This window comes from Hypomesus transpacificus, chromosome 1 (assembly GCF_021917145.1).
Source record: "Hypomesus transpacificus isolate Combined female chromosome 1, fHypTra1, whole genome shotgun sequence".
NCBI lineage: Eukaryota > Metazoa > Chordata > Actinopteri > Osmeriformes > Osmeridae > Hypomesus > Hypomesus transpacificus.
The window spans coordinates 8,417,537-8,441,281 of NC_061060.1; the positions used below are offsets into that span (position 1 = coordinate 8,417,537).

The 23,745-nt window shown below is 44.3% G+C and overlaps 2 protein-coding genes across 5 annotated transcripts; one reads left to right on the forward strand and one right to left on the reverse strand.

Moving 5' to 3' along the window:
* Positions 1–213: 213 nt before the first annotated feature.
* Positions 214–6,667, reverse strand: LOC124473427. 2 transcript variants are annotated; one of them, XM_047028945.1, is made up of 7 exons: positions 6,408–6,667; positions 5,184–5,912; positions 4,963–5,077; positions 4,151–4,268; positions 3,859–4,050; positions 2,412–2,602; positions 214–2,157 (listed from the first exon to the last, which is right to left on the reverse strand). In XM_047028945.1, exons 2-7 carry the CDS (start codon positions 5,898–5,900, stop codon positions 848–850), a joined length of 2,643 nt encoding a protein of 880 aa, XP_046884901.1. In that variant the 5' UTR covers positions 5,901–5,912; positions 6,408–6,667; the 3' UTR covers positions 214–847. The 2 variants fall into 2 exon arrangements, with proteins under 2 accessions (XP_046884901.1, XP_046884808.1); XM_047028852.1 differs by having other exon boundaries at positions 5,184–5,987.
* Positions 6,668–7,211: 544 nt separating this feature from the next.
* Positions 7,212–23,442, forward strand: LOC124473518 (solute carrier family 4 member 11-like). Of its 3 annotated transcripts, none has more exons than XM_047029078.1 (20): positions 7,212–7,281; positions 15,259–15,309; positions 16,096–16,194; positions 16,578–16,621; positions 16,825–17,044; positions 17,312–17,393; positions 17,583–17,706; positions 17,852–18,052; positions 18,712–18,796; positions 18,945–19,070; positions 19,156–19,269; positions 19,409–19,541; positions 19,932–20,005; positions 20,406–20,676; positions 20,828–20,934; positions 21,038–21,203; positions 21,515–21,688; positions 21,793–21,988; positions 22,217–22,386; positions 22,577–23,442. In XM_047029078.1, exons 1-20 carry the CDS (start codon positions 7,227–7,229, stop codon positions 22,641–22,643), a joined length of 2,559 nt encoding a protein of 852 aa, XP_046885034.1. In that variant the 5' UTR covers positions 7,212–7,226; the 3' UTR covers positions 22,644–23,442. The 3 variants fall into 3 exon arrangements, with proteins under 3 accessions (XP_046885034.1, XP_046885208.1, XP_046885124.1); XM_047029252.1 differs by lacking the exon at positions 7,212–7,281 and adding an exon at positions 11,418–11,633; XM_047029168.1 differs by lacking the exon at positions 7,212–7,281 and adding an exon at positions 11,787–11,883.
* Positions 23,443–23,745: the final 303 nt, after the last annotated feature.

Sequence of the window (23,745 nt, forward strand, 5' to 3'; positions counted from 1 at the left end):
ACATCCACTGACACATCGCTGAGAGGAGAGGTTAAGATGCTTAACCCTTGAAACATAATGAGACACCAAACAGCAAGTACATGGTGACAGAGAAGTGCACAGGGTTCAGCAAATGGGCACCACTTAGATTTCACAACACTGTAAATATTAAAATTAGACCCAGTCGGAGACTTGCTTTATATTGACAAAGGAATCCATAAAACTTGTGTGCATTAGAAAGGGCTTTTATTCTTCTTCAATTGACCATTAAGTCAACTCTAATCACATTTGTTTAGCAGCTAATTCTTTATTTATTCATACTATTATCACAATGGAGCAGCAACTAAGTTTGTCAACCAAGCACCATGCAGACACATTCAAAAAAAAGGATACTTGTGTGTATACTTGTATACTTGTGTGTAAAGAAAACTTGTGTGCATTAGAAAGGGCTTTCATTCTTCTTCAATTGACCATTAAGTCAACTCTAATCACATCTGTTTAGCAGCTAATTCTTTATTTATTCATACTATTATCACAATGGAGCAGCAACTAAGTTTGTCAACCAAGCACCATGCAGACACATACAAAAAAAAGGATAATGCCATGCATAATATACTTGCTTGAACACTTAATTAATAATATCACATCTCAACAACAATAAGGGTCTTCCCAATGAACATATATTGTGCTTATACACTGTAACATCACATGTAAGCTCAAGACTACTTTGAAAAACATGACTTTAACATGACTACTCTTCAACTGAGCGCCTAAAGTTGAGCACCTAAATGTGTTTTTCAACAGGAGAACTTTTAAATCAAACGGCATCTTTAATATGCCCTCCCCCTCTTTGTCTGTCCAAATAACTCTACATTTCATTCTGCTGGCCCAACACATCGAAGCACATGATGATGGCCATGTCTTTGGAGGTCCCTCCAACACTGGAAGCCAGCTTCACCTGGGACACTCCGGCCCCGGTGAATACCTCCCCCTCCCACACCCTGCTCTTGTTGAGTTGCAGTTCCACCAGCTGCTCTGCCAGGACGCTCACCCTGCGGGCCCCGGGGACCCTCACCCTGAAGTGGACCCAGGACAGGGGCTCCAGCAGGCCCTGGCGGGGCTCCAGCAGCACGCTGCCCTTCCTCCAGGCTGCATAGGTGCAGGGGAACGGAGGCAAGGAGTTCTCACAGGAGGTCCTCAGCACAAAGTCACACAGAGGGCTGAAGTCCTGGTTGGTGGAGGTTTTTGAGTAGAGGCCCAGCTTGTAGACTCCTGACTCTGGCAGGGCGATGCTGACAGTGACCTTGCCGCTGTTGTGAGTGAAGAAGACGTGCCTGGAGAGGGGATGGCCTGGTCGCCTACGCTGGTCTTTGAAGAGAACAGCGTGGAGCTCCAGGTCTGGTTGACTCTGAAAGGTTATGTTGCATTTGCCCTGCTGAGTACTCACTAAAGCTCCCGTGTGACTGAACTTGGACAGGCCGGCGGCCTGCGTCCGCATGCCCGGACCACAGGATGTGCTGAGGGAAGAGGGAAAGAGCTCATTGAGGTTGACAGCACCAGCCGTGCAGTGCAGGACAAAGTTGCCTACGTTCTGGAAGCCATCTTGGGTCCGCTCGTAGTCCCTAACAAACACAGACAGCCGATAGTAACCGAGGTAAGGACAGAGCACGTGACAGGTCAGCTTGTCTGGTTCTATCTGGGTTGCCAGACACCTCTTGGATGTGGACGGGTCAAGGCTTTTGTGGGTCAGTTCACACAGCATCATTAGTGGTCTGGAGGTCAGGAGATCCAGCTGGAGGGTTCCCGTCTCCAGGACCGCTGGTTCAGCCCCATGGCTGCATCTGCTCACTCCCAGGCTCTCTGTCGTTCTCTGCAGGCCCCAGGACACGAAAGGGTTCTCAGGGAGCTCCTGGGATGGCTTGGGCTCAGAACACTCCAGGAGGAAGGAGCAGACCCAGGTGAACGTCCCTATTGAGCTCCCAGGATGGGCGAAGATCATGACGTCGTAGGTTCCGCTGGCAGGGGGCATGAGCCGTAAGCTCATGGTGTCCTTGGTCACTGTGAGGAGGCCGGATGAGCTGCTGACCTCCACAGGCTCATTTGCACTCCGCTGAGAGATCTGGTAGGTGAAGTCTACAGATTTGGGGAACTTTATGGACACAGAAGCCTCCCCATTCTCTGTCAAAACGGTCAATATACAAAGTGAATTAATATACACTAGTGTATTGAATGCTAAAAGCCAAGGTAATGTAATTCCCTGCTCAGTGGGACTCTAAGGTGTGATTACAGGTATAATAAGTGCTAACAACATTGTGTTACCTTTTCAAATGGGCCACTTTCATCACGTTTTAAAGTTAAAACAGTTGAAAATGTTAACAACAGCATACCATATTAAAAGTGTGAATCTAAAAGTGTGCAGGGAAAGGGCAGACCTGTCAAAAGCAGGAAGTGTTTGGGGTGCTGGAGGATCAGTTCCATCCTGTAGAACTCCGAGGTCCTTAGGACCCTCTTCTCAAACTCCTGCAAGGGGATAGGCACGTCCAGTAGCTGCCACTCTGCTTCGTCTGGGCAGTGGGAGTTGATGAAGTCCTCGGGGTCTGTCAGGAAGAAAAAGTCATCGTACCTGGACCCAAAAAAGAAAATATTTATGAAGAGACAGAAATATTCTTGAATTTAATTGAGTTCACTTGATCAATTCTGAAGGAATGATGGTGTTCAGATAACAGTATGTGCACAATTACAGAATAGGAAGGTAGGTAGAGTTATACGCTGAAGAATGTCAGAATAAATTAATAAGAATCTTAGAAAGACTAAATGTATCTGTATACAGCAGTGGTCTTCAACCCTGGTCCTCAGGGAACCCCTGTCCTGCATGTTTTATATGTTTCCCTGCTCCAACACACCTGATTCAAATGAATGGTTGTTACCAGGCTTCTGCTGAGCTAGATAACGACCCACTCATTTGAATCAGGTGTGTTGGAGCAGGGAAACGTCTAAAACATGCAGGACAAGGGGTCCCTGAGGACCAGGGTTGAAGACCTCTGGTATACAGTATATGAGTAAAAACTCCATTGCAGTAGGATACAGCACAAAGGGAGAGATACATTTCCCTATGAAAAATAACATACATACTGTAGTTCCTTTCTCAAAGTATGTCAAAGGGAGACATTGTGTGTCAAGTTCCTGTCTAGTGCAGTCCTGGTGTATCTGTCAAGTCTGTGTTCCAGGTCACACAGCCCAATACTCTGGTCCACGTCTTTCAGTTCACCTCCCAACCAGACACACCTGTTACCCATCCATCATTACCTGCACAGTTTATCTACCCTGGTTTCCCATAGACTCATTGCCAGTTCAACGTTGTTAACCTGATGGTCGTATTTCTTTGCCTTGTCTACTCTAAATCCAGTCTTTCCATTTCCAGGCCTGACCAAGATATGTGTTACATTCAAGATTATTAATCCGACTCTTGTCTCTGCTTACTACAGTCATCATCGACCACCCGGTACCAATACCGTTGCTTCCTACCTACGGCTCCCTCCTCACTCCCTCCTGTGTGGCATCCACGGACCCCGCCTTCATCGTTACCATCTGTGTCTGCAATAAACCTGGTTCATATTGTGTCAGCGACTGAGTCTGGCATTTGGGTTCACCTGTCATTCGCCAGGCAGCCGGGATCATAACATTGTGGGTCCATTAACACCAGTATAGCTTCCATAGAACACAGTTTCCTATGTTTACCTCAGCCATCTTTATACATCTGTATCAGGATACAAATACTTATATTTTGTGCACCTTAATATTATAAAGGTTAGATGTAAAGTATGCCATGTATCACTGGACAGTGACAATTTCTGTCTTTCACCAGACCCTTGTACTGACCTCTTGATGAAGACTTTGTTGTCCATGTCAACCCTTCCTGCACCCCAGCATGCGTCCAGGAGGTACCAGTGCCCCTCCAGCAGCACAGCGTTCCACATGTGGCTCGACTTGCTGTTCTGGTAACTAAAGCCTTGCCGGTAACCAATGCCTTTTCCATGGCCCGATACCTCTATACACTGGATTCCTGCTTCCCTACAGCAGAAACAAAGGAAAGAGTTTGAAGGAACTGGCTGGAGAGAAGCAGGTGATTTTATGTTTTTTTCTCAAATAATTTGGTTTTGCAAAATCTTACTGGCACATCTGTAGGCAGACACTGGAGTAACCACAGCAGACACCCCTGCCCGTCTCAACGACCCTCTCTGGTTCGCACAGCTTGTCCGTCAGGCCCAGGTAACCACTCACGTCATACTCTGTCAAATGATCCCACCCACAAAAACATTATCAGGAACAATCAAAGATCAATTTATTTGTTTACGTTTTACAAAGGTACAGTACCTAGTTCATTATGTATTCAACAACCTTGGAAAGACCCCACTGTTAATATTGAGACTAGGAAGAAAAAAAACAAAACCACTATGTAATTGTGAATGTAGATTGAACTATAATTGCCTAATCCTACTTTGTGACCACTGGGAGTTCTTCCCCATTTAGAGAGATAACAAGGGAGCGCTTATCATATGACAGACCAAACTGGACCACTGAAGCCGCAGTAGGTTTTCCATTTCAATTTCCAACCGACCCCAGTCCCCAGAGTTAGGATTAAGGAATGTCTGTCTTAATGAACGGCTGTCCCAGTATGCTTGCACTGCAAGATCTGATCCTCTAGCAGCTGATCCTCTTGGCGAAGCTATCATGAATATACACAGGGAAAGTCCTTTAAGAAGATTGTTAAGACAGCTGGGATGGAAGGGTTTCAGTTGTGTTCCCAGTACGTGAATGGAATCAATGCCTTGACTTAAAGGGCTTCAGAGAAAAGCCTGCTAATGCATATCTTTTTATTGGCACAATGCTGTCATGAGGAAGCTGTGTGTGCGTGTGTGTGTGTGTGGGGGGGAGGGGGGGGTGCCTGTGTGTGTGTTTAGTATTTGTGGTTCATTTACTGACCGATGTTTTGGCACAACCAGATCCAGATGGTTCTCACTTTCTCCATCTCGCTCAGTGCTCCTTCTGTGATGGCCTGGGTGATCATCTGAATGGAGAAGATGCCTTGACTACGCAGCTGCAATGATAAAAATATATATATATATATATACGTATTCTTTGTGCTGCAGACACCCACACACCTCCATACATACACATCATTCTCAGAAAAACCATCTGCTCACCGTTTTTCCGGTACTGATAGTGCGTGTGTCTATCTCACCGAAGACCTCAGAACTCGAGAAGAGTTCTTTTCGAAGTTTCCTCTTAGAGACTTGTGCATTCTGCCGTGTGCTTGCCTGGGTGGCGCTGGAATTCTCTTTGAGCTTTGGCTGCAGATGGGAGCTTGTGGTCTTCACTGTGCCTCCTCCATGAGTCTCCTCCCGCCTCGATGTACTCTTCTTCACTTCCTTGCAGGAGCGTAGGGAGCTCTCCGCTGACAGCTGCCGCTTGGCCAGGGGTCTGTGGGCTTCTAGCTCCATGGCCGCCCACTTTTGAAACACAGAGCTTTTGGTCTGGATCACGCTGGGGTCGGTGGTTGTGGAGATTGCGTGGCTTTTAGCATTGTTGTTGTTCTTTTCAGTCAGCACCTCGAGTTTCCATTCCTGCTGGACCGCTGAAGGCCTGTCGTTGTTTGACAGAGTTGATGTGCTGTTAGGTAGGATCTTTATGGGTTTGGAGGCCATCTTCACACTGATGTCTTCTGATTGGATAGTCTGACTGGAGGTGTCTGGTGTGGCCACCAGGAAGGAATCTTCGTTGACTTTTGTGTTATTGCTGTTGTTGCTATTGCACTGGAGAACATGGTTGACGGTCGAAGAACTGCATTGACCAGGTGGGGTTAGGTTGGATCTCTGTGGGTGAGAGACCTTGACTGAGGCAATCTGAGGAACATCTCCCATTTCACTGTCTTGCTGTTTATGACAAGAAAACGGTAGAAAAGCAGGTGCAAAGTTGTTAAGACTCCCTACCTAAAAGGTGAGAAGAAGCTGAAGAAGAGGTGAAAATTACACATTAACAATAATTGGTACTTGAATTAAGTTGCAATTAAGATGTGAGAGGTGGAATATTATCACCTTGCATGGTGCTAAAGAGTTTTCCCTTCATATGCACAGACTTGTAGACATTATGCCAGAGATGACTAAATGGATGACATGTTAAACATAAAAGTAGATGATTGATGTATATAATGGAGGCATAATGAAAAAACAAAAATGTATAGCTGGTTCAGCTTATATTTCTGAATCCATCTACTGCACCGTCTGCTGTAAGGCAGCATGCGACTATTAGCTTAGTGATCTAAAATCACCCATGAACCTATGATGTGCTGTTCTAATGTGCAGGGGTAGTTGCAATGATAGGTAATTAACTAGAAAACTTTAGTTTTCGATTTTGTTAATCATTCCTACCTGTTGTGGATGCTTGGTCAGCAATGATCAGTCTGTCTGGCTGTGTGTCTGGATGTCCGTCTGGCTGTGTCCTAGTACACCCAATAACTTGTCTCCATCTCTCTCAGGGAGGTTCTTACCTCTTGGAGCTCCTGCTTGTTTTATAGCCTCTTACCCCAGTGCTGGGATGTGTAGGGTTCACACGATGAGGGGATGACAGACCTAAAAATACTACAAAGCAGCTGATAGAAACCAATGGCACAACTTTCCACGAGGGCTCTGAGAAGGGGTGGAGTATTGGTGAGGTGACGCAAGGGTGAAGAAGGCAAATGTTGGGAACCCTGGTAGTTGCTTGTGTGTGTGTGTACAATATCTGTTTGTGTACAGGTTTCTGTAGATCTGTGTGTGTGTGCATGTAGGGGGCTGCCAGATTTGATGGTAAGTGTAGTTGGATTAAGCGTTAGACTTGTATAAGTGGCAATATTCAATCTTAGTTAGACTTCACGTTTGCAGGAAGCGATAACCACAATGGGCCTGCTACATTTCAATGATTCAAAGGTAACAATGACACAATCACCTCGCCCCTCCCTAGCCTCCCCAAACACACCGACATGACCAGCATGCAAGATCAGAAACAACTGTGACTGGTTGAAATGACCCCCCCCCCCCCCTCCCACTGGTCTTTCTACCTGAAGGCCATGCCTGACTGAACCTCTGATGTAACCCACAGCCTCTCAGACACATCTACCCACATGCGGTGCTCTCTCCACTCCATAACTTACAACTAGGGCTGTTTGAAAACTCTCCTCATCATCAAGTTGTGATCAGGTTCAGCCTGAGATGAAGACTGACAAGGCAGACAGAGAGCAGGATAAAGTCAAGGGCTTCGCTGAAGGTAAGAGTTCTGACATGCATGATATTTAGTCATCTCTGGCAATATATATTAGTAAATGTTTGCTGTGAGTTGAATTTATGATGAGATTTTTAAGAGGCTGGTATGGAGTAGTTGCCGTAAACTTCATCTTATCATCGGGTTAGCGTTTCCCTGAAGCAGGATAGTGTGCGTCAGCGGGCACAATAAGTTCAATACCCTGCACCTTTAAACCTTACCTCCAAACTCTTTTAAAATGTTGAATCAATTCAATATTAAAGCAGACAAATTAAAGTTTCATACATTGCTCTACACATGTGTGTACACACAAGTACACACAAATATAAATGATGATGGGTGAAATGATTGGTAGTCTCCTTTTTCCCAGTGCTCTGTGCTAGAACCTAATGTTTAACTGTTTGGTTGGTACCACTTAGTTGAAATTTTCCTAATCTCTTTTCTGGTCTTTTACTTATGATGGGGGTAAGGTCATAGAGTTATGCTTAATGTCTTAATATTCAATGGTTGACTTGAGGGCAGGAAGTAAGTTCAGAGAGTGCTTTATTCTGCTTTCAGTTAGACATTCATAGCTACCAAGTCACTTATTTCTCACTTCACAATTGTAAATTGAAAGAATGGTTCATGATGACATACTACATGATTGATTTGCAGTGCGTTTCACCTTTTCATATTTTACTTTATATTATATGTTTTAAAATATGCTTCGCAGACTATTTGAATTAGTTATTCGTTGTATTAATGTAACTGCTTTGTGTTTGATAAACATTTCTAGGATAAACAATTGATATGACTATAGTATTAGAGGGAAAGGTACTGCATGGCTGAGTGTGAGGCCAAACAAACACAAAGCCTCAGTTCAAGGACAACCATTCTCTTCTCACATGGGTCCACTGCCAGTTGTTGACAATCTGGTGTGGTAATAATCTATGTAAATTGCATTGTTTTCACTGTTCTGTCAGTCTAACACAATTTCGTTTTCTTGGATTAAAGCAAACCTAGCAACAACTCTGGGCCATGTTACTGACGTTGGGTTAAATGAGGGTACTGTGTGCAGCCATGCAATATATGAGCAGACAAGCTGTTTTAATTGGAGTCATGAATGGACCATTTGCCTGTTAAGCTTGAGGCAGATCAGTTTCACTCTATGGCCATTCTCTGTAAGACCATCAGAGGGAGCTGTTTGAGAGTAAATTCAGCCTCTTCTCCAGTTCATTTGACTAAACAGTAATCATGCAGCTCGATGTTGCCCAGCCTAGGGTTGAATATCACTGTGTGTGTTGATGACACGTACTGGAAGCAGGTGTGTGCCATGCCCATATGGTCACAATGTATGCGTCATGTTTTGGCTACCCGCAATGTTTGGGGCTAACTCGTGGTTATGATCAGTGACCTATGCACTTTTGTAAAGCTTACATTTACATTTACATTTATTCATTTAGCAGACGCTTTTGTCCAAAGCGACTTCCAAGAGAGAGCTTCACAAAGTGCATAGGTCACTGATAATAACAACAAGATAGCCCCACAGCATTGCGGGTAGTCAAAAACAAGAAGTACATATTGTGGACAACCAAAAAATAGTGCTTAAGGGAAGAAACCATAAGAGCATGTAGTTAAACAAGTTAAAATTACACAACATTGATCTCTAAGTGCAGGTGTACCTGTAGGAAAGCAATAAAAATAGGATTAACTAAAAAAAGAAGAATACAACAGTTTAAATCAGCTACCACTAACCAACAAGAGCAACAGTCTAAGCAAGAGTCATTGTGAACCTTGAGGAAACTAGCGTTGGATTCAGCAAACCATTCCTAAGTACCATTGTACTCCCGGAACAAGTGCGTCTTGAGCCTTCTCTTGAAGGTGGAGAGACAGTCCGTGTCTCTGATGGAGGTGGGGAGTTGATTCCACCACTGGGGTGCCAGGCAGGAGAAGAGCTTGTGCTGGGACCGGGCGGTCTTGAGAGGTGGGACCACCAGGCGGTTGTCTGAAGAAGACCGTAGGTGGCGGGTGGGGGTGTAAGGCTGCAGGAGAGACTTGATGTAGTCGGGCGCAGTTCCATTCACTGCTCGGAAGGTCAGTACCAGGGTCTTGAATCTGATGCGGGCCGTTATGGGTAGCCAGTGGAGGGAGATGAGGAGCGGGGTAACGTGGGAGCGTCTGGGTAGATTGTAGACCAGACGGGCCGCTGCGTTCTGAATTCTCTGAAGAGGGCGGGTTGCGCATGATGGGAGACCGGCGAGCAGCGAGTTGCAGTAGTCTAACTTGGAGAGGACAAGTGCTTGGACAAGCAGCTGGGTGGAGTGCTCAGACAGGTATCTCCTGATCTTCCGGATGTTGTAGAGGGTGAATCTACACGACCGGGAGACCGCAGCAATGTGGGCCGTGAGGGAGAGCTCGTTGTCCATGGTCACCCCAAGGTTCCTGGCAGAGGATGAGGGGGTCACCGTCGCAGATCCCAGGGTGATTGAGAAGTCATGGGAGATGGAGGGTTTGGCCGGGATGATGAGAAGTTCTGTTTTGGCAAGGTTCAGCTGGAGATGGTGCTCAGTCATCCAGGCGGAGATGTCTGCGAGGCAGGCCTCAATCCTAGCTGAGATCCCCGGATCGGTCGGAGGGAATGACAGGTACAGCTGCGTGTCGTCAGCGTAGCAGTGGTAGGAGAAGCCATGGGAGGTGATGATTAGCCATGGGAGGTGATGATAAAGCTCTCTTTTTTCGAAGTCGCTTTGGATAAAAGCGTCTGCTAAATGCGTAAATGTATATGTTCCTGTGTAGACACTTCATCATTGGTTCAATATCCTTTTGAAAAAGTCAGTTTTCTTTGTGAGTGCATTACAAATGGCAATGCAAGGAGAGGAAAAAGCTTTGAAGCTATATTTAACTTCATTTAGCTTTTTAATTGGATTTGGAGTTCTTTACATACAACTCCTGTGACAGAAAGTTTAAGTTAATAAATCGCAAAGATCATTATTTATTGCTTAACTCCACTGGTTGTTTTAATATAAACTGTGGCCTTCTGCAGGTGCACCTGCCAGAGTACTTCTCAGATTTGCCTTCTGGCTTTGGCCAGGAGCAAACTAGCCATGGGATGGACTAGAGCAGGGGTGTCGAACTCCGGTCCTCGAGGGCCGCTGTCCTGCATGTTTTAGATGTTTCCCTGCTCCAACACACCTGATTCAATTAAAAGGGTTGTTTTAACGACCATTCATTCGAATCAGGTGAGCACAAACAGCTTTACTGTCAAGGGGTCTGTTTGATTTTGTTCACATATACCGGAGAGCAGGCTGCTTTGTACAGCCTGAAATTAAAATTTACTGAGAGCCCTTAAGGTTTGTTGTAGAACAGCCTTTGATGTCAATAAATAAAAGGCAATATAGTTTTACGAGGCTTGCATCCTCCACTAAAATAACAAGCAGGTACGCCAGGAGTAATTACACCAGGCTGAGGGAAATGCAGTGGAATGCATGGAGTCTAAATGGAGAGAACCTACAGATTTATTCAAAAAGAGGGACTTTTCTGTGAATATAAGTTTCACAAACACATCAGTCAGCCAAGAATCAACTTCAGCAAAACCTTTTCACAAAAGTTCAATAATTTGATGCCAGTATCTGTTATTTGCCATCAAATTAAAATGATTAGTGGGATGTTAATGGTGCACTCAAGCGCGGAGGAGAAATAGGTATTCCTAAACAAAACATAAAATGGCTTCATTCAAATGCCAGTATAAATAGTAAAAAGGAACATCAACAAGTGACTTCAATCAAACAGGCCATAAAACATGGCCTGAACTCATGCATCAGATACCGCATAATGCTGCAGTAGTAATCAAATCGTGTCCATGTTTGTACATCAAATTAAGTTAAGACTTCAGAGCCTTTGGTATCCAAGACCTTTCAATTAGTTTAATAATCATGAACCAAATACCTGATGATGCACATACAGTTCATGAAACATTTGATTCACTTTTGTCCATTAAGATACACAAACAAAGTGTCACGGGACCCATACTGTTTCTAGCATGGTTTCTAGTGCTATACAGTAGAATAGGAGAACACACCCAACAGAGGCAGGCCCAGCCTGGCAGAGGCAGGCCCAGCCTGGCCTATCCCCTTCCTCTTTTCTCAGTGCCTCCTCCCCCCTGTCCCTCTTCCCCCTTCCCCATGTGCCAGGAAGCTTCTGGGAGGTGATCCTACCTCACGGGGTAGACTGACTGGGAACTCCAGTGTAGACTGGGGGTAACAGTGAGTACAGAGTAGGTCACCCCTGAATAACTTGACCTTAATGATGGGTTGAAAAACGACACCTGAAAAACCTTGAGATCATGGAAGCCAAGAGGGTCCTCCATTTTGTGCCATCTGGTAAGTTCCCCCCTACAACCTCACATGCAACCTGACACACCTTGTGCCAAACATGCACATGCTACAGCCATTTGTATGATTTCTCTGTCGCTAGCAGTGGAAGGTTACCAGCATGGCCAACAAGTTATACAAGTTATATGAATGGTTTTTGACAAACCTGACAAACCTGGTTGTTTAAGAATGCCTGTCATTTTTGTGTGAGCTGTTGGTATGGGTACAGCCCTGGCCAGGTTGTACAATCTGGGACACGGTATGATTTGATATTTTACCATTCTGTAGCTAGGTATTAAAACCATTAATTCCGAACAGATTGCTTTATTGCCAGGCAAACTGAAAAGTTGGAAAGCAAAGGGTACAGGTCAATATTTGCAGTTCAGCAGTAAACGGAACGCTTGCCGGCCTGGTGAGATAGCGAGGCGGTAGCCTGTTATCCTTGTAGAGTGTTCCTTTTGTTTGCTACTGTCACTCTGGCTGTCCATAGGAGAACATGAGATTACACAGAAACAAACCAAACAGCTCAAACTCCTTGGAGTTGTTATTTATTTAGTGCTTAGTGTTTTTTTTTACTACTTTTCTCTATACAGAAGTCAATGTAGTGTTGAATTTGTGAATTTAAAATGTCACAGTTCATCACAACAGGGTTTAGTCACCTCACCAACTGCAAGTCTCAATCTGTTCCTTTCTGATCCATCAAAGTGTTCAAGCCCCAGCTCCCTGTCTCTACCAGCCAGATGGTTGTGTGGGCAGTATGTGTGTGGGGCAGACCGTACATACGGTGTGCAGGGACACCATGCTAAGAAAACGTAAAAGTAGGGTACAGGCAGGCCTTGTTCTGATGCTCTTTGTATTGCGGGAGTCTGTTGGTTTTTCTGCTTGTTTCTGGGCCATGAACTGTTTGAGGGTTTAATGCTTATAATGGGTTAACCTGCCCTTGCTGAATTTTCTCAGCAAAGGATTAAGTAGATTACCACATTTTTCATCTGGATAATCTTGAAAATGTCAAGGTTTTTCCCTCCAACCTCGGCCATTACATTCAATTAAGTCTTAATTTGCATGATAATACAATTACCATGACATTGGTCATTTAATTTACAACTGTCATACAAGGAGTGTGATACCACTAATTGGGGAATTTTCCTTGTCACTGTCCACATCTCAATATCCCTGAATTAAAACAACATGTTCAGGTTTACAAAGTGTATTTAACCCAGTTATAACTGAACATCAGCAGGGTTCTGTCTCTGAAAGACTGTCTTCAAGGGGATTATCTATCAATGCCTTGCAGGATCACAGTCAGAAACGGTTGGTGTATACTGCTAGTTAACAGTGAAAAAAGACTACAGTCAGTGCCCCATCATGTCATTATACTCTGGGGTGAAGGAGGATGCATGATGCACATTTTGTATGGTGTGTGTGAAGCTTCGCATTACAATTGGCCCAGAGCAGTGGTACAGAAATGTGTCAAAAGGTTGTGTTCAATATGATGTGGTTGTGTTAATATGCTGCTTTTCTGAGTAATAGTTGTGATGAATAGCTGATGATTGCTGCAAAATATGTGTATTTTATGTTAGCCAAGGCTATGGCCTTGCAGAAACTAGGATAAAGTTTGGTAGAGAAAACAGACAAGAATTAAACTGTTGATGCCGTCAAGGAAATTCTCCCGCAGATTTGATGATCAGTCATTGCATATCCCAAGAATACTATTTATTTTCTTCATTAGCGAAGTAAATTCAACTGCATTCACGATGCAAACCACAAAAATTCACCACTACGCTGCCTTCAGAATCCTGAATTCCTGAAAACGAAAATAAACACGTTACCTACATAAAAAGCCTGGCAAGGACTTAAACATACTTAAAAACCACATATTTATATACCAACAGAGGTCAGTTACCGCATAAACACATATTATTGTGAGGCACATCTTAAATAGATAAACAATCCGAAGTTCCAAAGTTTACAATAGTGACCTGCCGGACAGTGACTATTTCAAGGCGTTCATTGAGACTGAGTTATGTGGTAGAAATCTTGTTCATATGCGTAGATGTATGTGTATGAAATTTATAAGCTTCTATGTTCAATGGTAAGAGACAGGAAGCAAAGATAATTAAATTGAGTTCAAAGGAATGTGAGGGGCTGATGGCTCTGTGGGCAGCTTGCCCTGGGGGATGGGTGAAGCATCTTATATGGCCTTTTGTCCTCTGGTCAGTGTAAGGGGCTATTGAGGTAGTTGCTCTGAACTTTGGCAAGAGAAGGACTGTGTCCTGTTTCATTGTGACCACACAAAGGACAGTTGACCATTTGGCTCCTAGGGCTTTACTATCTACTGGTTTGGAGAGAGATGCCACGTCAAAGAACAGAGAGACAATTGATATGGAGATGTATGTTTCAAGCTGTCACTGACTTGAGTTAGCCAATCACAGAGTTTGCTACATTGATTGATTGACCTTATAGAATGCCAGCTGATCTAAAGTTTATAAAAGGCAGCGCATGTGTGATAGTTCTCTATCACTCTTGCAAACGATTTATGACTTGCACACCCTTCGTAATGACTGATCACAAAGTGCTTTGTTTATTCTTATGTAATTGTATAGTCTAAATAAATTGTATTGACACCGCCATCTTCGACTTTTCAAATCTACACAGTCCAGCTGGAATTTTCTTTCACAGTTGCCATGTCTCTTGAGGACAGCTTGGGCCTTTACTTGGAGCTGCATCCATGTCATCACCACCAGACAGCCTCATCAGCAAAAGGATGTGAGCTAGCCCCCTAACAGGAAAGCCACAGGCACATGTTGAGGAGAGGGCTCCCTGGGCAGGGAGATGCAATGAGGTCACATACCAGAGGAATACCAATAAGTGAGGCATAGAATAGAGAGAAGCACTGCAGTGAACAGCATAAAAGTTGCCTCAGCGTTGCTGACGTCCAGTGCATCTGATGCAGTTTTGAGATCCGACACTTTCAGTTGTCCAATGACAATCGCTATGCGAAAAAATAAAATACTTAAGTTTGCAGGTCTGTCTTTCCCTCTCTTCACTTGTCTCACAGAGCTCGTTGCCAGCTGTGAGACTCCCCATCACCGAGGTGAAAGGCTATATATTGGAGGAGGCATGGGAATGTTCTCTTTAATCTGCTCTGAGGTATAGCCCTGTTATAACCTGGGCCGTGAAGACTCGCTCTCTGCCAGGGAAGGACAGATCCCCTGCTATGTTTCTGTCTCAGATACCTGACTACACAACCAAACACTAGGATTGGTTACTGTAGTTTCCATTTCACTGAAAACTCAATCCATGTGTGTCTTTGACCTGCAATTTTCCTATTAGTTTCAATGGCACATCCTAACAGTCATTGCAGATCTCCTCAAGGATGCTGTCTTCCTCACGCCTTGTGGTTCCTCAACTTACAAAATTCAGAATCTGATTCAGCCCTAACTCCAACACAATAATGAAGGCAGTTGGACTGCAGTTACCTTTCAGATGTTGGGTGTTAATTTGATTTCCGCTTCACCTCAAGCTTAGAGTGGTTCTAGCCCTCTCTGTCCTATTAGCACTATTTGAAAAGATTCCCCCTGCAGTTATTCACCTTTCCAGAACTGACTCTGGACCCACTCTTATGTTTCCACAGAGGCCCCTGCCACCGGGAGGTCTAAGAATGGATATGTTTTCCAAGAGATGGGTGAGTATATGGGATCCATTTTCATTGCCTTTTATTCCCTCTGTTCAACATTGCTTCCTGTCATGACTGCCTCATAACAGCATGCTAAGACCCTAAACGTTATTTTCTAAGTTAAGTAGATCAACATTTATTTACAAAGATAATGAAACCTGCTTTTACATACTATCTGTATATGATTTGTTGTTAAAAACCAGACTGGATATTCTGAGATCGTACAGTTTAAAACTGAGAAGCTAATAATTCTGTCCACTGAGGTTACTTAAGCTAATGCTTAATGTCATGTGCCATTGAACCCGACCCTATAACATGGTAATGGAGAGTAAATAATGAGGTTGTGATGGATTAGTCGATGGAGCGATGAGCGTATAGTCATACATCACGTTCGCAGCTGTAAATTAAAAAAAGCTAATTACTGAATTGGACAACAATGTTGTTTGTAGATGCATTCTCGATTTTCTTTCTTTTTTCCTTTTCCCCTCATAAAACATGCTATCAAGCAGCCATATTTCTCTTCTATACGATAAAGGAATTTACGAGGAGCTGCTATTGTTATATTGCAGCGTGTCTGGTTTGAGTGGGATACTTTATTAAGGCCTCAGTGTTGTGTAGTCCTCAACAGATGGCGAGGTGCTTGGAGGGTGGGGCGATAAACTTGTACCGTAAATATTGTTGAACCTGGTCCAGTGTGTTAAGTTTGAGGCCAAAATTGTATTGAATTCCTGTAGAGTAAATGAGACCTTGTGGAAACATTATGACCCCTGACTCCTGCCACCGGTATGTCCACAGAACTGTCACCTGAGGAGCAGGAAGACTGCGCTGAGGAGAAAGACTCTCCAACTCATAAGGACCACAACGTTAACAGTCAGAATCAGACTGGACCCTCAGGTTAGTGTGTGTTTGTATGTCTGTGTGTTCCATTCAGTTAGTAAAAACTCAAAATACATAACTCCTATAGTTTATGCAAGAACAGTAAATATAATTTCTCAAATTTTGACTCATGTTAGTAAGTCTAATCAGATAGTTCTTGCCAACTATCTTTCAAAGCCCAGAGTCAGAGATTGGTAGTTCAAGGACATGGACAGTGTCTCGTGTGTACTTCCATCATCCACACTGGCCTTCAGAACAACCTATTAATAGTGATCCCAAAGAGAAGTGGGCTGCGGGGATTTGGACGGAGATGAAAAGCTGAGCTCAGGAGAGTGAAGTGTATGAGTGAAGCTTCCATTCTGATCTCAAAACAATACTGACTCAAAACATTTCATCTGTAGATCCTGACAGCTCTGGGTTTGGGCTCCTGAACACAACAAGAAAAGTAAGCAACTCTCTTTTTGCTACTTTCCTTCCTCATAAATTCCACAGAAAAACGAAATGGACTTCACTTTCGCTACTTTATCTGAAGTTCAGCCAAAGTTCATCCCATTATGTTTAAGAAAGTTATACTTTCAACTGAGTGAATAACAGGTGCACAGTAAGTTATATTCTCCCCACTGACAACAGCATCTCTATTTCCCTCAGTATGTGAAGCCCATGAACTTCCAGGAGGAAGTCCGTGCCCATAGAGACCTGGACGACTTCCTGGCCCAGGCCAGCATCCTATTGGACGAGAGGGCAGCCACACTTGACGAGGTTCTGAGGCACATGCTGAGCCGTGTAACGGAGGAGGAGCACGTAAGCTGTGACATGGATGAGGTCATGAGATCGCTGTTTGCAGACGCTGGGGGGAAGGAGGTCAATGGTGAGCAGTGAGGAGCTGCAGGTTCACACTGATAACCAGGAACATAGTTCATCTGGTCTTGTTTGGGTCCAGTTTACTTTCTGCATAGATATTGATAGGATCTGTATGGATGTATAGATTGGATCTGCATGTGGACAGAATCAGCATAGATATAGACAGGATCTGTATACAAATATAATCTGTATAGATGTAGATAGGGTCTGTATATTTGGAGGGTTTGTGTATATATGTACATCTTCTCCCTATTCCATCTCCCCTCCCCTACAGTCCACCTGTTGACAGAGACCATACAGGGAGTGAGCGCTACTGCTACGGGTGTCCGATACCAGCAGTCATGGCTCTGTATCCTGTAAGTAACTGGCTCAATGTGGCAATCGAGGGTCGCCTATAACTTACACAATACTGTAATTTCCTTGATTCTTTATACCCAAATAGTTTGACCCTGTCTGTTCATCTGTCTGTCTGTCTGCCCCACTACCTTCTTGTCTGGCTGGCTGTATGTCTGCTTGCCTGACAACCTGCCTGTCTGTCTGTCCAGCTCCAACGTGCGCAGCCTCCAGAGGCGTCAGGTGTGCATCGCCCGTCTGGAACGCCCACAGAACTGGGGGGTGACCTGCCGTGAGGCTCGCTACGTCATCCTCATCCTCACTCCACCCAGAACGGTGAGCCCTGACGTCCTCCTCTGACCAACCAGATGTATTACCATGGGTTACCAGTCCCAAAACCAAAGATCTCCCAGAATTATACCTAAACATCCATCAAACACTTTAAAATAACCTAATCATTTTACCTTTTTTGTTGTTGCAGAAAAGCACAAAAACAGCCATTGAGCTGGGAAGGACGTTCGCCACCATGTTCTCAGACATCTCCTTCAGAGAGAAGCTTCTGCAGACCAAGACCCAGGAGGACTTCAAACAGGAACTGGTGTACCAGAGGCATCAACTCTCCATCGCCTGTGAGAAACCAGCCATCCAGGATGCAGACACGGGGAGCAACAAACCTCTTCAGGTATCATTATCAACAAGCAATGTTGGCTAACATAGCTAAATACGCATGTATATTACAAATGTTTAATTGTTTCAGAAATTGTGCTTTTGTCACAGTAATGACTAAATCACGGGCTGTATTTTTGGGGGACCAAGTTTCTCTGAAGGTGTTTCTCCACATGTAAAGATCACCCTCTCAGATCCTGTTCCATCAAGACATATAAAGAAAAGCTCCACTGAGAAACGTGACTTCAGCCTGATTCTATTGCCCACTATAAGACAATGAGGAGCAGCTGGACTTCAGATAAAAATTGTTGGCCAAGACTGCTGTAGTTGCCTGGCAGCCTAACAGCATGCGGGCTCTTAAGATGATACAAGTATTTAATTACAGGGAAACATCTCAGCTTAGTAAGTGGAAACACCAAAACAACACTAAAACTCTTGCCCAGAAAAGGAAGGACAATGCTATTGGAAATATTATATAACGTTGTAATTACACAACAGAAACATGCTTTAATCTTGAACATTGTACAACCAGGCAGCCATCCTGAACATAGGGATTTTTCGGAAAGTATGTGTTGGGGCTCCCGGTTGAATCCACTGTGGTTCTTCAAAGCCTCTCTCCATCTGACCAGCATACATACCTGTCGTTTAGACTAACGCCTGCCTGTAACTCTCCAGTGCCTAGACTTCTTTAAAGCCGGCAAGGGAATCTATGAGGATCTCCGTCGAAGACTCCCCCTCTACCCCTCAGACTTCACAGACGGTACGTTAAACCATTCTCGAATGATGTTATCAAAAGTAAATGTGCCCATAGGTGCAATACATACCTTTTCAATGTTCAGCTGCTACTTCAGTGATGTCACATTCTACGTCTTAGTAATATAAAGTGATAATCTGATTGTTTCCTACAGGTATTGTTGGGAAAGACCGCTCCCTGTTGAAGTACACCACCACCGCCATCTTTCTGTACATTGCCATTCTACTTCCTGCCATAGCCTTTGGTTCTCTGAATGATGAGAGCACAAGGGGAGAGATAGGTATCAAACATTTCTATGAACATTTCTAGCCGGTCATTTCCTATCTGGTGACATGGAAAACTAACCAATTGCGTTTTCGGGACAGATGTCCAGAAGACCATCGTTGGCCAGAGCATTGGAGGAGTCATCTACTCTCTGTTTGCTGGCGCTCCTCTAGTCATCCCCCTGACCACTGCACCCCTGGCCATCTTCATTAGCGGTATGTAAAACAGCCATGATAAGACATTTTAAAGAAAGGTTTCCACATTTCTGAAAATGTGTTCATGCATGTGTTTATGAGGATGATGTGGTTTTTGCTAATGTGGTTTTTGTGTGTGTGTGTGTGTGGTGTGCTGCAGTGGTCAGAGGAATCTGCGATGAATATGATCTGGACTTCCCAGCGTTCTACGCCTGCATTGGCCTGTGGAACAGCCTCTTCCTCATCCTGGGTGGTATCTTCAATGTCAGTCTGCTGATGAAGCTATTCAAACGGTCAGTGGAACACCATCCACTCACACTGAAACACACACTATTTGTAAAGATCACAATATGAGACACCATACTGTGGTACATGCAAAACAAGCATGTCAACATGAACAAGTCCAGTTCTGGTGTGCCAGTAATGTTGGATATTCAATGTAATACTATAATATTATGCTTTTAGGGATTCTATACTATAACATTTTAATATTTAAGTCTGTGACTGTCTTCAATGTAACCCGACTAAATGTTTAAAACTTGCCTGTTTCGACTCTCAGTGTATGTTTTAGTAATCATTGTATTCACCTTGAGTTTCCCTGTTTTGTCTTTGTCTGAGGCGGACAATGTCCTGATAAAGCAGGAATGATCACAACACGCTCACTGTGTTTCTTTTCCTGCTAGTTCCACAGAGGAAGTCATTGCGCTGTTCATATCCATAGCTTTTGTCGGGGATGCCGTGAAAGGAACTGTCAAAAGTGAGTTGAGCGGTGGAGGTGGATTACATTTACACTACATTGCATTCCGAGCTATGCTTCTTCCAGTGTACCATCTGAGTTTAAATCAGGGGAATGTTTAAACTAGCTGCCTGTCAAATGTCTTGGTAAGTGCAGCTAGCGAATATCCATCATAAAGTCTTTACAGCAGCGCAACAGCTGCCATCAAACAGGCTCTCCTTGGGGCACTGAGGGACCTGACACCCTTATAATGTTCCTCAGCTCTGTTTACAACTGGAGGGTATTCCTTAAGTATGTCAAGGCTATGTGGGAGGGAGAGTGCGTCCTTCAACCTTGGTCTAATTACAAACGTATTTTAACTAACTCCACATTTGTTTTCCTTCTCAACGCCCCACCCCCATCCCTTCCTCCTCACTTCAAGTCTTTAAGCACTTCTACCACAATCCTACTCTGGCTACAGTCAACAGCACAGCAGTGCTTCAGCAGATCCAGGAGCTGCTCGAGAAGGCTGCTCACGCTGGTAATGGAACGGGGCCCTTGCTTGGTAATGGAACGGGGCCCCTGGTAGAGCATGTGTCTTTGTTCCTGCCTAAGACCCTGGTGCTGTGTACCAGAGAGAGGCCTGTTCTCTGTCTCCTGCTCATGCTGGGGACTCTGTGGCTGGGGTACGCCCTCTACCTCATTAAGAGGAGGTAGGTTGCCCAACATTGTCTGCCACAATGTCCTGTATTCATTTAGCAGATACTTCAATATTTATCCAAAGACCATGTGGTTCTGAGCTGTAATTGTTTAGATATAGTATGAGCTTGGGTTGACATTCCTCCGGTGGTTTCCTGCTCACAGCCCCTATCTGAATAGCAAAGTGAGAGAGGTGGTGTCGGACTGCGCCCTGCCCATCGCTGTACTAGTTTGCTCCTTCATCGGCTCCTACCTGTTCCTCGACATAGAACGTAAGAACATATTTGTCAAAGCCTTAGACATGACGTTGATGGTGAGGAATAATCACGACTAAAATGAAGGCATGCCTATGGATACTAACGACCTCTACTACAGTTCCTGTGTTCAATGTCCACAACGGCCCCGTGTTCAACTTCGCCCCCTTCGACAAGCTGACAGGCTGGAACACGCTCAGCGCTGCGGGCCTGGGCTTCCTCCTGGCCCTGCTCATCTTCATCGACCAGAACATCGTCATCTCTCTCACCCACGTACCTGAACACAAGTAAGGCACTCGCGCACCCTCAAGCCCACCCACATTTCGGGTCGGGATTACTCATAGATATGCTAGTGGAATTTGAATGTTGAGTAGAAGTGTGGGAGCGATGTTCGAGGTTTCACCCAGTTTTCCCCAAGTTACAGATTATTACTGGTTGTAGTTCTGAGCGTGCTAGAGGCACAACAAGTAATTATAACCTGTGTCTTTGTCTGTTTGTGTGCACAATTTTGTATGGGTGTGTATATTTGTGTACATGTTTTTGAATGTGTGTATAAATGTGTGCGTGTGCTCATGTGTGTGTGTGTCTTTGCCTTCAGGTTGCTGAAGGGAACAACGTTACACTGGGACCTGATGTTGACAGGTTTCATCAACATCCTCATGTCCTGCCTGGGGTTGCCATGGATGCATGCCGCCTTCCCACACTCCTCTCTCCACGCCCGACAGCTCGCCAAAGTAGAGCAGCATGTAGAGAACGGACACCTCTACGAAACGTGAGTACACCACGAAACAACCTGATTTCTTCACACACATGAATGCAGTTATTTGCTTCAGTCCATCTAAAAAGAAAAGTGACTGTCTCTGTCTGGGCCTGCAGCATTGTGAGCGTGAAGGAGACTCGCCTCACTTCTCTGATCGCCAACATCCTGATTGGCCTGTCAGTGTTCATGCTGCCCATTCCCCTGCAGTGGATCCCCAAACCAGTCCTCTACGGTTTGTTCCTCTACATCGCTGCCACCTCCTTAGATGGAAACCAGATGTTTGACCGTATGGCCCTGCTCCTAAAGGAACAGGTGAGACAATATGACAGCTAAAGACTACTCTAAGGATTTACGTACAGGAAAGGTACCTCGCTACCGGAACGTTGTTTTCAACTGAGTATATTGTAGAATACTTTTGCTTATGGTACCTCTCTCTCTTTCTCTCGCTATTTACCCTTCTCCCCCTCTTTCTCTCTCTGTCCTCCATCTCTGTCTGTCTCTTTCTCCATCTATCTCTTCATCGCTCCCTCTGTCCCTCAGACATCCTACCCCCCTACCCACTACATCCGCCAGGTGCCCCAGAGGAAGGTGCACTACTTCACCGGGTTGCAGATGATCCAGCTGACTGTCCTGTGTGCCTTTGGGATGTACCCTCTACCCTACATGAAGATGGTCTTCCCTCTGCTCATGATCCTGCTCATCCCCATCAGGTAGGTCCTCCTCGCCACCAGGGGGCGGAGGAGGCACACACGGACACACAGACGGGATGGGCTCTTCTTGGATGTTCTGCTTGGTGTTGGTAGAAATAAATACATAGTGGAAACGTTGTCAGTACAAGGTCCAGCGCAATGCTGTATTGATCCTCTTTTTTTGAAACAGAACATTGTTTGTCCTCCACAGAAACAACCTGCTGCCAAAGATAATCGAGGCCAAGTATCTTGACATCATGGATGCTCAGCACATGTAGAGAAGGACAAACCTGCAAAGACAGATACACAAGGGCACCAACAACCAAATCAGTTTATTCTCTGATGACGTGTTAAAATGCACTAGAACTACATTAGTCAAGAGGGGGTCAGGGTGGGCACTGAGATTTGTTGGAAGTGGGAATCTCAGGATGGACCACATTATTATCCCTTATGTCTGCTCTGTTGATTTGAATACTGTACATTCACAATATAAATGCGGGTGCTTGTATTTAACATTTAACATATTCACATAGTATTTTGTTCCCTGTCATATTTAATACACAGACACAGAAAGTGACTGTTCTTTTCCTTCCTACATCTGTGTCAAATATAAATATAATTGTTACACTTGAGTTTTTAGTTAGACAGCAACTCCAAATTATGGAATTGTTTGGTTTATCATTTTTTTTAATACTTTGGTCAAATGTGTTCGCCATGCATTAGGTCTGGTTTGGCATTTTAAAAATGTGTCTGTTCTGCACTCAGTAGTCATGTAAACTGTCCTGGCTGTTCCATGTATTAAAATAGCAACAGAAGCATTGATATAATAGTCAATGTTCTTTTGTTAATGTCTAAGACTGTAAGGTAAAGACTAAACCCAAAGTAAACCTGAGTATTAACTGCATTACAGAAACATGATGTGAGTTTTGACCATGGATAAAACCCTTTGATATGGAAGGGCCTCTTGGCTGACTTGTCCAATGTGAAGCTGTTTAGAGAAAAGTTATCCACTGTTATCCCTCCAGTAGAGGGCAATATAATCATTTACAAACACACTTTTATATTCACCATAGCTGGGGAACCCATTCTTTCTCCAAAAACCAATGCATGGGACGTTCTAGAAAAATAAGCCACCTTTATTAAACACTTCTCTTTCAAATCCATGTATTTTGTGCCAACATTAAAAATGAAAACAGACACCCTCAACAGCCAGAAGCAGAACCAATGGATTCAAATGAAATTTCATCAGATATTTGTGTTACTTAGGCCATCAGAATATCACAGCTAGCTCCCTCTTTGGGTTACTTTGATTGCAGCAAACAATTCCAACCTGTGCTTGGTAAACTAATTGTCAGCAGGTGTGCCCACAAACAGAGCTAG